A 13,254-nucleotide genomic window follows, 5' to 3' on the forward strand; every position below is an offset into this window, starting at 1 on the left:
AAAATTGGTGGTATTTGACTGTGCATACTTTTTATATTTTTTGGTTAAATATTTTCTCATGAATCCTAATAACGAATTTCAAAAAATGACGTAATTAGACTTCAATTATGCTTTACAAATAAACTAATTTCACATTAATTAATTAAATAATGTTCTTAAAAATTCTGTTTAAACTTAAGTAGACGGAGAGACACGCCGATTATCGACCAACCATAGTACAAATCAAATTGAATAAATCAAATCAAATTCAATAAATCAAGGCGTCGTTTGTATTAATTATCTAACTGCAATACTAAAATAATAGGTCACATTTTAAATCGGTTAGTTAATAGTTCAACCGATCGATATTAAATATATATATATATATATAATTTATAGGTAATAAACTTTATAAATAAAAATTGCGACATAAATAATAAATAAATTGACCTAATGATGTATTTAAATTTAGTCAGAAAGGGAATCTTGGTTGAAGGCCACCCTAAAGAAAATTATGCTTCCGTTTCAATCAACAAATCCAATAAATCAACTATCTAATTCTAACGAGAAAGAGAATTGCCAACAGTTAAATAAGTTATGATTTTGGTAACAGAATTATCAACTAGTTTATATAAGTTGCCTATCATTATCATTACCTTCAACCATAACACATCATATAATCTTATGGTTACTAATTAGTAATTGATTAGTAAATAGAATGCTATACAAGAAAGAAGAGGATAAGACATGAACATAAAAATAAGAATAATAACAAAGTAAAAAGAAATATCTAAATAAATATATGACCATCACCCTATAACGAAATTTTAGTTCAACCTAATGCTACCACCCTTTGATTCACTGCTATATTGCAATTATCACAAACAAAATTGTGTTTGCATATGATACAACTTCCAAAGAATTCTTTATATACATCTATGAGGTTTACATTATATCATGATAGACAGCTCGATTTCTTAATTCTTAGAAACCAAAATCTTGATCAGTTGTATGACAATATGATTGTGTAAATTGTTCTTGCAATGGTGGACTAGAATATGCCAGCCACAATAACCAGGAAAACCACTAAGCAATAGTGGTTCAGACAGGCTCATAATGGCTGAAGTTCCTGCTCTTGAACAGCTACATTAACTGGCTCGTATGATTGCTCAGCTTGCTGTCTGTTTCTCCAAATTAAGAATACTCCTAAGGCTGATATTCCTAGAAGCAATGTAAGCAAAACAGCTAAAGCCACAGTCAAATAATATTGCTGCCACCAAGTCCTGCATAATTTCAGAAAAATGTGTTTAATGGTTATAGAAAAATGTCTAATCTATGTACTTCAAATAAATACAAGACTGAAGATATTACAGCTACACACACATGACAAAGAGATCACAAAAATAGACAACTACAATAAGAAACAGAATTTTGAATCAACAACCATGCAAGAAGGTTAAATAGGATAATGAGATGTCTAAAATTTGAAAAGAACAGAGGCTGTTTTCCCACTTGTCCCAAAAGTTTATTTATGACAATATATTTGCATGACAAACTGGTAAAAATAAAAGTGAGTAATAAAATTTTATGGATCAAAATAAAATTAATATTTCCAAATAATTACACTTCGTTCTTCCATTGAACTACTCACTAAGGCAGAAAGCATGCCACAGGCTACTACGCAATAAAGTGAAAAATATAAGGATTTAATATACTGCACCCACATCTACACAAGGAGCATAGTATGTGAGAACATGAAAAATGATAATAGCTAATCTTGAGCAATTGTTGAAGTCGGTCATAAATTGAATTATACTATTTAGAGACTATGAAAATTAAATTTAAAGTCATATACATCATAAATAGTGTTCAATGTACTAATGTTAAACTAGAAACAAAGCAGCTTAGCCATAAGTCTCATAAAACAAGTTAATTAAGTTTATGAAACCACTATTTTTGAAGAAGGAAACAGTCAAATACAGTGCAAGCCTTGAACAAGTGAGTGACAAATAAAGTAGTGGAATAATCAAATAGGATAAGTTCAAAAGTTGAAGCAATTAAGGCTGTCAAAAAAGAATTGCAGCAATGAAGGCTGCTAAAAAAAAAATATTGCAGAAACAGAGTGTCCCAGATCAGGAGCTCTAATACCAAGTTGAAAGAAATAGATGAAATGTTTTTCTAATCTATCTTACAAATGTGATTACAGTCTCTATTTATAGACTGTTTTACAACCTAATTAATAGGTAATAAAAACCAGAAATAATGGGTGTTTAAAGCTGTACAAATCAAATCAAATCACTAACAAATCTGTCCTAATAAATATAGAATGAAATCTGCACTTAATTACAGCATAATTCTCCTGATTATGCAACAGGAACCAAAAACAAAACTTGGTAATTTATCAAGAATCAAAAACCAAATTTAAGTCTAAGTGAATATTGGTATCTATAAGTATGAAAAGGCCTGCATATGTTTTTACAAACATCAGATGTGGAAAGCAACACAAATAACCTTAAGCATGAATTTTAATAGATTAGTGCATTAGACTTACCAACCAATCTACATCAGTAAAACTAGGTACCTCATTATTGCATGAGTTAAATAATAAAACTTTCAGTTATGCAAGCACAAGTACATGATGGTAGGAAAGATAATTATCTGACTTGTCCTTTCAAGAAAACATTTACCGTTTCAATGGAGGCTTGGCATTCCAACCAAGAAACTTATAACTTCCGAGTGAGTCAGGAAGTTGCATTCGATGTTCAGAAAGCCGGGCAATCATACTCTGTTACATAAAAAATCACAATCAAATGGGCAGTCTTTACCAAAATGCAAATGCACAAATTTCCACTTACCATTGCGGTGGCATTTGAAAAGAAATCAGCATATGGCCTCGGTGTTATGAGCCATTTAGAGAGAGAACCATTTCCAAGAGAAGAAACATTCAATAGGTGAACCTGTGAGCATTCCAGCCAATTTGTTGTCATCATAAAGTAAAAATACACATCAACAGGGAAAATTTACCCAAAAATGCATATTGCTTTATCACTATTTTGGAAAGTTGTCACATCAACTAAAAGTAAAAGACTGAGCTCTACCCAAATTCCAGCGCTCATCATCCAAATGAGATTGTGAAGGTTATATTATGAATATTGTTAATTAAACTTTTATACTGCATCAAATATAATTAAAGATGCAAGTATTCAACCAAATTTTCTGCACTTCAGTGACCATTTCCTAACCTGGGAAGTATTAACATCTAACTCGTTAGCAATGAGTCCAGTCAATTGAGTGATGTAAGGCTTCATTTCCATGTAGCTGATATTAAATGAAATTACAACTATTATTTGAGCAATTTGGAGTTCACCTGCACATTTAAGTTGATGAAAGCAGATTAGTCATCAGTGAGCATATAAATCACAAATAGATGGCAGCAATTTCTGAAAAATATACAAATAAACTAAAACAGAGAACTCTTTTATCAACGAGTAACATCTGATCCATGTTTGAACATGGTACTTCTGCATCCAATAAAATTAAAACAGAAGCTCTTAATACCTAGCGGTAAATTATACTGTGATGGGGAGGGGGAGGGAGCAACAGAGGGCTCAAATGCTTTGGTCAAATTTGTTCCTTCAGATTTTGGAGACAAGGGTGGTGGGGCATCTGAGACATGTAGTCTTTCCCATAACTCCGAACAATTAGTCTTCCAGAAACCAATTTTTGTATGCTCGCGATCATACATCACAAGAGTGTTACGAACAACAATACCTACACAAATAAAAGAATGATCACTAAAGTATAAGACAAACCCATACTAAATAATATTTAAAAGCGAGGGGAAGTATTAAATGGCATGAAACTTCGCATACTAAATAAGTTATACCTCCTAAAAGAGTAGTTGGATCATTGCCATTTGAAAAAACCCCTAGACAATATGCACCTCGCACTTTTAAATGCTTCATAAAAGACAACCGCGTTAAAGATAGGGATAAGAAAACCAATCAATCAAGAAACACAACAAAAGATATTAATGATTTTATTGCATAACTAACCCGAAACAGGTAATTTTCAGGTGACAGTGACAACTTGTGACCATTTTCAAATACCATGTCAACTACCGGAAAGCTTTTAGAGAGTTGAGAGACATCACTGAAATACAAGTAAACTCAAAACTGTTAATTAAGCAGCATCCGTGTGTACATTCACTCATTAAAAGTGCCACTTACCTTCCTGCACCAGAAAAACATATATCATTATAACGTGGATCTGGACCACTTATTCGCTTCAATGAGTGAGTGTCCTTCATAATCTGCAATCAGATAAATACATAATTCAAGTAATCAGTCATAAAAGAGAAATATATGGCATACAGAATACTTGATTTTATATTGCAAACAGGAAAACTGATTTATGATACCAAAATAATGATGATGAGAGGTTACAAAGGACTCTCACCGAATCCACAATAGAAAGCACATTCATTTGACTAACCAATTGGATTTTCTAAATGTATGAGCTGTTAAGGGAGAACATCCCAGAGAAATGAATACCGAAATACATCAAAATTAGTTATAATCTTAAAGCATTGTCACTATACTGCTGTTCCAAAAATTAATAGCTAATAATGACTGTTAATATTGCATCACATGTTGATTAGAAAACTCATCGAGACTTTGAAAAAGAAGTAAAGAACCAAAAAAGTGACATGAGAATTGAAGCATCTTTAAACTTCTATTTAGATATCATAGAATACCAATAACCAGTATGGCAAAAAATGCTGCCAATTCAAATAAAGAAAATCTATAATGATTCAGAGCACCTTTAACTACACTATAAAGAGAAATCTGTTCAGAGAGGTTAAAAGCATACACTTTTAGCATTTCACTAACTAAATGTAATGAACGAACAACCGTCCAAATATTTTTATAATTGTACTGAAAAATTAAAGGTAAGTTTTACCATTGCAGCAAAAGAGAAATCTGTTCAGAAAGGGCAAACAGCATAAAGTTTTAGCATCCCGTTAAGAGATATAAAGAACAAACATCCATACCATGAATTTTAAAATTGTTCTAAAAAATTTAAGCTCTTATCAAAGCATCAAAGTTACTTTACCAAAAAAGCGAAGTGCAATGAATAAATATTCAGTAAATTAAAAAAGAAATCCAATAAATAACTCAAGTCACTTAAAACCTCCAATTCCAAGGGAAGACCAGGATCATGATTGAAAAGAAGAATATGTCTGCAGCAATATTTGTATAATGGGGATGATTCACCTACAACAGCTCTAAGAGGTGCCTCCTATATGTGCAATAGGGAATTCAAGACCTCCCTGGAAATCTTTAAAATTGAAAATTTTTATTAAAAAAAATACCTTTATGACTCCATTACAATTTTGTTCTATCTCACCTCATAACACAGGAATGACAACTCTCACTGATTTGAAAACAAGTCAAGGTTTTTAGAAAATATGTGAGAATAAAAATTGTAACTCAAGCATTTATACAGTGATGTCTATGACAAAGAACTTACAGCATCTTTAAATGCAAGAAATGCTGATTCTGGTAGGTATGCGTAAGTCGTGCCACTATCCAATACAGTTCCATGCTTCCCATCAAAAACCTTTGGGTTTAAATTCAGTCGCTTCCCCGCAACATGTACCTCCTTCAAATTTATATTGTAATATGGACTGTCGCCATCCCAAAACTAGAGTAAATGTGTGAGATTAATAAAATGCATTTGTTAAGAAAATGCATGACATCTCATATTTGTAAAATAAGAAATTTGACACACACCTTCGACCGGGATCTGAATGTGTAAAAACCATGTCAGCTGGGGGAGATATGCCACCAAGAACCATAGCACCCCCACCAACACCCATTCCACCATAGCACAGTGAGAATGCATCACTTATCACCTTTTTCTCAACCAGTTGGTCCATGATACTTAGATCTCCACGGCCCAAACCCATGATTCCATCAGCATGCTGAGTATAAAGATCCCCAGTCTCATCATTTTCACAGCCAAAAGTAGCACGTTGAGGGGAAAGCTCACTCTGATTTCCAAAGGATATGACATCCTCACCAAGGACCCCACTGCTAGTACTCATTTCTGCATACCGTCTCTCATACGTGCACTGCTTCCTGTCTGTGTCACAGTTGCACTGCCATGTGCATTTTACAGGTTGATAGGTTTCTGAATCTTCTGGCTGGAACTTTGGATCCTTTTAAAATAAATTGGGCACACAAATCCAATCCACTTCAGATAAATCAGGTGAGATACACATGCATGGACACTACAATTTCCATTCTTTTAAAGTCTATTTTAAGTTGAAATAAATGACATTCAAAAACAAACTAAACGCAGAAGAGGCATACGCAATCTACCAAACAACATTAAAGGAGTTTTGGTAGTTCGTAGAAGTGAAAATTGGAGGAATGAAAATGAAATTCAGTATCTGGAATCTAGACTTATCTGGTATCTGAGGGAGTCATCAATTTTCAGTCCTCCACTTTTCCATTTTCACAAATATACAAAGCACACCCGGGAGTGTATATGTATAAAAATATCATATAACCCCTTCAATGTGTATTTTTATTATAATTATAATTTCACCTTAGTACCTCACTCAACTTCCTCAAAACTGATCAAGCCTTACAAGAATTTGAGATCTCAACACACACCCCTTTAGGTCACTCACCTCGGACTAGACACTCAGAGCATGAACAGATGCAGACCAACAACAACCCCCTTCACCCTACGTATAGACATCTTGAGCACAAATAAATGTGACTCAATATATGGGCTTAAGGCCTTGAAAGTGAAGATAGTCCTTATAATAAGGAACATTTAGGTATAGATCGTCAAGTTGGCCTCTCAATGATTTTCAGAAAACCGAGTCATATCCATAATCAAATAGAACCTTTTTTACACAAATTTAATAATCAACCAAAATATTGATCCAGACATGTGAGAATGGCATCCGGAAACACTACCTGGTGTTTACCACAGTGTTGGCAAGTAGAGCATGGGACATAGGTCACAGTGCTTCCCGTATCAACAATTAGAGCAAACCTCTGCGGAGGAGTACCGATCCAAAGCCGCGTCGTGTAGTACCTACTCATCCCATTTTCCAAAACACACACATAATTACAAAAAAAAAGTGCGAAATTATTTTGAAAGAAAGGAAAGGAAGCGATGCAGTGAAAGAGACGAACCCGTTCCGGAGGAGATCGTCGTAGAGCCTCATGCGAGCGTCAGGGTGGCGTTGGGACTGCGATCTCTGAAGTTGACGACGCGGGCTAAAGTCAGAGACGGAAGAATCATCGGGAACAGAGTGGTGTAGAGGAAGAATCATAGCAGGGCGAGAACCCTCGTTTGGTAAGAGTAACACTTCGCCGGAGTCCCCGGTGGCAACAACCCACTGCGCCAGGGATAGAATTAGGGACACGACGGAGATGAGTTGCGTCCGTTGCAACGCCATGAGTAAAACTGGTTCAAGCGATGGCGCAGATCGAAACCAGACAGGAACTGAAGACTGAAGACTCCACCAAGAAAAAGAGTCTCAATTTAGACAAAGGAGAGAGGAGAAAAGTCAAAGTATCCTCTGCTGTGCCTGAAACCAAAAATATCCATTTTCGCTTATTTAATTTCTCGTTACCCAACTTGACTGTTCTACTATTCGTGTAACCATCACCTCTTTTTTAAGAAAAAAAAACTATATTCTCAATATCAGACATATGTTACTATGTACGGTTGGTCGGAAAAAAATATTATCAAACTTTGAGATTTTTCAAAGTTTAATTTTTTGATACCGAGTTTCAAAGTTTAATGGTTGGACGATATTAATAGAATAATAAAAATAAGAATATTCAGGAAAAAGATATAATATTACTAAAAATTAGAAAAAATACTCTAACATTGAAAATACTCCTAAAACATTAAATTTATCATAATGTTTATCTCAAAGTTTTAATGATACATAATAATATTTTTCTAACAATGATAAACTTAAATTTAGAATTGAAAGGAAGATAATAAATATTTTATACTTTTTAAGAAAAATTAAACTAAGATTATATTAAGAATTTCTTACTAAAAACTTCAAATAAATGTTTTCCATTAATTAGTTGTAAAAGAAATTTTTATTGATATTTTGATTTTTTTAATATTTTTCATCTCATTATTAAAATTTAATAATTTAGTTATATTGAATTAATATTTTAAAATTATAATAAAAAAATTAAAAAAAATATGTTTTAACAACAATATATTGAATTTTTGAGTATAATATGCTATGTATACTATTTATAGAATTTATATACTTTTAAATATGTTGTGTTTCTAGTAAGATGTGTAAAAGGTGTATATAACTATCGTATAATTAATGATGATATGTATTTTGGATAATATCAAGTCTTTAATAACAATGATGATAATCTCGAAACTCATGTTAGGAGATATTATGTCTTCATCGACATGATTTTAAGTCATAAAAAATTAAAATGATAACTATATTTGGTAATAAATATACATTTGATTTTATAATAAAAATTTGAGTATCACATGAGACGAAAGATATAAGTCTATTAAGTTTAAGATAGGTCAAATGTTATCTTTCAGTAAAATTCGATATCTTAGTTTTATAAAAGTATCTAGAAGACTTTTCATGATATGATATTGGGAAAATAATGGTTTTTGTTTGAATATTTGTTAATATTGTTTAATGACTTCAAATGTGAGAATGCATAAAAAAATATCAATGTTACTAACATTGTTTACTCAGCCATGGATGAATGCATATCACTTTAAGTATGTCATGGCCATATAAATCATAAGACAATTCCTTGAGTTCCCTTTTTTTCTTGCCTATGTTTCGAAAGAAATGTTATTGTTGTGACATGAACTTTAGAGGAGAGTGGTATCATATTTCATTAAAAATTCCAAATCGAACAAAGATAAAGTAGATAAAGTTAAATTATAAGTAAGAACAGTCTTCATTTTACAATTTTGTTGTGATTTAAATTCACTTCTTAATATAATAAGAACAATTTTTATTTTACAATTTTTTAAAAATTAAATTAAATTTAAACTTACTTCTTCTTAATATAATGTAAGAGTTTATTTTAACAAGATTTGACAAGTTTACCACATGTGAGGAGAAAAGTGTGTTGAAAATTCTAAACAGACTAGAGATGCACAATAATCCTCATCTTACAAATGCACTGTGATATTCCAGCCACAGCCAAAAACGCAATCCCAAACGAAATAAAGAGAACTATTTGCTTGAAACATCAAAGTTCTAGAAGCTGTCTCAACTACACTATCTCAATATCCAAGGTATGCTTACAGCTGCGTTATCCACAGAATTACAGATACATCCACTCCGATTTGTTTTGTTGAAGTATGACAACCAAGGTTCCTGTGCCCCGTGCATCCAGTTGTAAGTTCTTTTACAAATAACAAGCATGAGTGAGCCTAAAAGAATAGAGGAAAATTACTTGTGAAACCAATCAGAGGTAAAGCATTTTCTACTCCATGGTTGTAAGGAACTAGAACGATGACTGCTCAATTGTCTGTGGTAGCAACTGTCTTAGATCGGGTTAAACTTTGCCACGGTGTATAGGTAATGGCCCGTGAAATAAGGTAAAGTATAAATGAAACATATGCAGCTGTTAATACACACACTATAGTGGCAAACACTGCTCCATTCACTTCAGAGGAGAAGAATTCCAGCAATAGGTAGCCGTTTATCACTATCACCAGAGCAGCCACAAGCCAGGAAATAATCTGTATACATATCATCGTAAGACAATAATGATTCATGACTATAACACGATTAATACAAGCAAACAAAGCATAAAATTGGGCAAAGGGATGTTTGGTCTAAATACAGCCAATGTCCACAGAAGCTACAATTGAAGAACACTTGACAGAAAGTAGCAATACTGTCTTAGCATGTTCAATTTTAAAAATAATAGTATGAGCACCAACACACCAGAAGAAACTTAAAAAGGAAAAAAAGACAGGAGGGATGCAAGAAAGGAATCCTTGAAACTACTGACTCCAGAAAGCATAAGTCGCTGTCGTTAACATAGGTAGAGAAATTATCAAAAATCTGAATGATGGACATTAATTTATCACATATATCTATATATGTCATTTTCTTGACGTTTCAAGACAATGCTGATTCACATACTCTCCAACTGCAGCAAAATAAACTGCATGATATAGGATATTGAAAATACAGTTTTGGGCCCATGGGCAGGAAGCACTAAATGCTTCTAATTACTTAAAAAAACATGTATCAAATGACTTTTATGTTTTTAATGCAGTAAATGTTTACATTTTCAATAAAAAGTTTCTAAAGGTCCTAGGATGAATAATTTGTGAAACTAGATCATGGACACTCCATTATCTCACCTTTCAACTCTCAAGACAGGACAGTAAAATCAAGCTACCTGTGTTGCTTCTTAAAATCTAATTTTGAATTGTAAGAGAAATCAGGTATGCTTCAAGTCAATTCTGAATCATCCCTTGTCTGGATAGCAAGACATAATGGTCTACCCTGGGACATTTCCGAATTATCTCTTCTATGTTTTATTTAATTGATGACCCAAAAAGGAAGGTACAGGTGGCAATTTCACATAAAATGAAATAATTTGACATTTAAAAGTCTTCTATCAAATAAATAAACTGATAACGAGCAAGTCTGAAAAAAATGCAGAGAAGGTGATAATATATACCTTGAGGACAGGGCCAATTCTGAAACTGCCCATTATCTGTTCTTTGGACACCAAGCAAAGCAAGGGAATGAGTGCAAATGGGATTTGAACTGATTGGAGAACATTAAGCCATTCATTCAGAACATCTAAAGACTCCTCCGTGGTATCGAATATAAGTGCAACTATCATTGTTGGAATGATTGCAAAACTTCGAGTAATCAATGCCCTCACCCACTTTTTCAACCTTAAATTCAGAAAACCCCCCATGATAAATTGTCCAGCATAAGTACCAGTAATTGTGCTACTCTGGCCGGCTGCTAACAACCCAATACCCCATATATACAGGATTGGGAAAAGTCCACCCCCGTACTTCTCCTGAAGGTACTGCCCTGCGTTTACAAGACCAATGTTGTTTGCTATTTCAGTACCATAAAAGCCCTTGGCAAACACAGTTGTAACAAATATATTAATCATAAAGGACACCGCAAGGGCGATGGTGGACTCTATCGAGTAGTAATTAAGAGCTTCCTGAACGCGGCCTTTCTTGCTGGGGTCAACCTGCCTTGACTGAACAAGCGCAGAATGCAAGAACACATTGTGAGGCATAATAATGCAACCCACAACTCCAACAGCTTGTTGTATAGTTCTGGAGCTAAGTTTAGGAACCAAAATACCTACAAAGATAAGATTGAAGTATTTATCAGATATGTCTCAAGAATTTACTCAAGATAAAGTAAAATTCCCACATTTCCAAATCAACAAAACAAAACAAAATATTAAATTTGCTTCATATAATGCGTTCGTTTCAAGTTCTAAGCTTCAGTCCGTACTCATACAAAAATAATAATTTTGGTCCTCGACGCCAGCATTAAAAAAGTATTTGAAGCGTGTAAAACCACCACAAAACCTTTCAAACGTTTATAAACCATTAAAAAAAAAACTGCATAGAAACTAAAGAGTACAGTCTTTTATAGAGAGTAGAACTTAAAACGAGGATGAGTACAGGGAGAAAGTGAATAACCAAAACAAACTTACCAACAAGAACATCAACACCGTTGGGCTTTGCTTCACCAAACATCCACGCAAATGAGAGAGCCATTACGGCAATCAGAACAGCGAAAAACGCCTCCAGTTTCCTCACACCATAGTTCTCAAGAAAGAGAAAAATGAAACTGTAACAAAAACAAGAAAATTAAAGTGAGGCTAATTAATTAACTAATTGCTCAATTTGAACTATACATATATATTTGGTCTAAGAAAGAAAAGAAGAAAATGGTAAGTTACCAATCGAAAGCGGTGATGACGACCCCAGCCCAAAGGGGAACGACGCCGTTACTGAGAATCCTGATAGCAATAGCGCTCCCAATAACCTCTTGAATGTCAGAGCCAATAAGAGCGATTTCAGTCATGAGCCAGAGCACAATCCTAGCCCATGCAGGATACTCTTCCCTGCACAGTTCAGCTAAGTGTCTCCCAGTGGCGACGCCGAGGCGAGCGGAGAGAAGCTGGATAATGAGGCCCATAGCAGTAGCCCACATGAGGAGCCACAAGAGCGAGTACCCGGCAATTGCCCCAGACTGAAGATCCCCCTCCAGATTCCCGGGATCCAGAAACGCGATGCTCATCAGAAACCCCGGCCCCGTGAACAGCCACAGCTTCCGCCATGAAAACGGCGGCGCCTCCACGTCCCCGTCCTGCTCGTCGATTCCGACCACCACGACCTTCTCCGAGGAATCGTACGCAGTCTCTTCCTGCTCCTCCGCTAACAGCGGCTGGCGGCGGTCTTGAGGAGGCATCGCGAAGTAAACTAACAAACGAACAAGTGAGTGGGGTTGGTGTCACCCTGGGCTCACTCACACTACTGTCTCCACGGCGATTTTGTGTTTTTGTAACGTGTCAGTGAAATTGCAGTGAGAACCAGAACAGTCTGATTTAGTGTTTATCGTGAGAAAATAAGAATCCAATCGAAAACAACCCTTGCGTTTTCCGAAAAGGAAATTCACTTGCTCTCTTTTATCTTTATTTCTATTTTCCTCGCACTCTAATCTATGTCGATTTATCATCCCAATCAAATAAGGTTTCTTGCTACAACACGTATGATATCATGACATGACATCTCAGCACCAAATTATAAGAAGATAACTTTCTCTTTTTTTTCTCACCACTGTTTTCATACTTTTCGTCTTTTCTTTTTAGTTATAAACTATTTTTGAATTTTATTAGTATTATAAATATAAATTCATTCCCAACTTTCTTGGTTTTTTTATAGATATTTTTCTTACCTTTAGAACAAATAACACCTAAAAATACATTAATTCTTTTATAAAGATGTCTTTTTAATAACTCAATATCCTTTTAATTTAGATGCCACTGTCTCCACTCTTCCAATCTGTGTATCAAATTTGTAAGGATTATTATATTTAGAAATTTAAAGAAAAACATAATTTAATAATGTACTGCTTTGCATTCCATGCCCGTATGAATCTGTACCCAAAAGAATATGCATATATTTAAAACTGTACCCAAAAAAATGCTTATAGGAACGTTCATA

At 34.2% G+C, this 13,254-nt stretch overlaps 2 protein-coding genes across 2 annotated transcripts; both read right to left on the minus strand.

Moving 5' to 3' along the window:
• Positions 1 to 727: 727 nt before the first annotated feature.
• LOC137810069 (aspartic proteinase 36-like) lies at positions 728 to 7,700 on the minus strand. The gene is made up of 12 exons (XM_068611192.1): positions 7,197 to 7,700; positions 6,975 to 7,095; positions 5,775 to 6,202; positions 5,512 to 5,668; positions 4,209 to 4,291; positions 4,035 to 4,131; positions 3,866 to 3,938; positions 3,538 to 3,750; positions 3,222 to 3,346; positions 2,835 to 2,936; positions 2,667 to 2,764; positions 728 to 1,262 (listed from the first exon to the last, which is right to left on the minus strand). The coding sequence occupies exons 1-12, from the start codon at positions 7,460 to 7,462 to the stop codon at positions 1,091 to 1,093; spliced, it is 1,935 nt and encodes a 644-aa protein (XP_068467293.1). The 5' UTR covers positions 7,463 to 7,700; the 3' UTR covers positions 728 to 1,090.
• Positions 7,701 to 9,133: 1,433 nt separating this feature from the next.
• LOC137810070 (metal transporter Nramp3.2-like) lies at positions 9,134 to 12,875 on the minus strand. The gene is made up of 4 exons (XM_068611193.1): positions 11,988 to 12,875; positions 11,739 to 11,875; positions 10,725 to 11,377; positions 9,134 to 9,768 (listed from the first exon to the last, which is right to left on the minus strand). The coding sequence occupies exons 1-4, from the start codon at positions 12,497 to 12,499 to the stop codon at positions 9,547 to 9,549; spliced, it is 1,524 nt and encodes a 507-aa protein (XP_068467294.1). The 5' UTR covers positions 12,500 to 12,875; the 3' UTR covers positions 9,134 to 9,546.
• Positions 12,876 to 13,254: the final 379 nt, after the last annotated feature.

The sequence above is a fragment of the Phaseolus vulgaris genome, chromosome 2, assembly GCF_000499845.2.
Source record: "Phaseolus vulgaris cultivar G19833 chromosome 2, P. vulgaris v2.0, whole genome shotgun sequence".
Classification (NCBI taxonomy): Eukaryota; Viridiplantae; Streptophyta; class Magnoliopsida; order Fabales; family Fabaceae; genus Phaseolus; species Phaseolus vulgaris.

Coding starts and splice junctions, on each gene's coding strand:
- LOC137810069 (XM_068611192.1), bottom strand. CDS start 7,462: ATGGCGTTGCAACGGACGCAACTCATCTCCGTCGTGTCCCTAATTCTA. Junction 6,203..6,974: donor AACACTGTGGTAAACACCAG/GTAGTGTTTCCG, acceptor TTATTTTAAAAG/GATCCAAAGTTCCAGCCAGA. Junction 3,939..4,034: donor CTGAAAATTACCTGTTTCGG/GTTAGTTATGCA, acceptor TCTTTTATGAAG/CATTTAAAAGTGCGAGGTGC.
- LOC137810070 (XM_068611193.1), bottom strand. CDS start 12,499: ATGCCTCCTCAAGACCGCCGCCAGCCGCTGTTAGCGGAGGAGCAGGAA. Junction 11,876..11,987: donor GTCATCACCGCTTTCGATTG/GTAACTTACCAT, acceptor TTTTTGTTACAG/TTTCATTTTTCTCTTTCTTG. Junction 9,769..10,724: donor GAATTGGCCCTGTCCTCAAG/GTATATATTATC, acceptor ATATGTATACAG/ATTATTTCCTGGCTTGTGGC.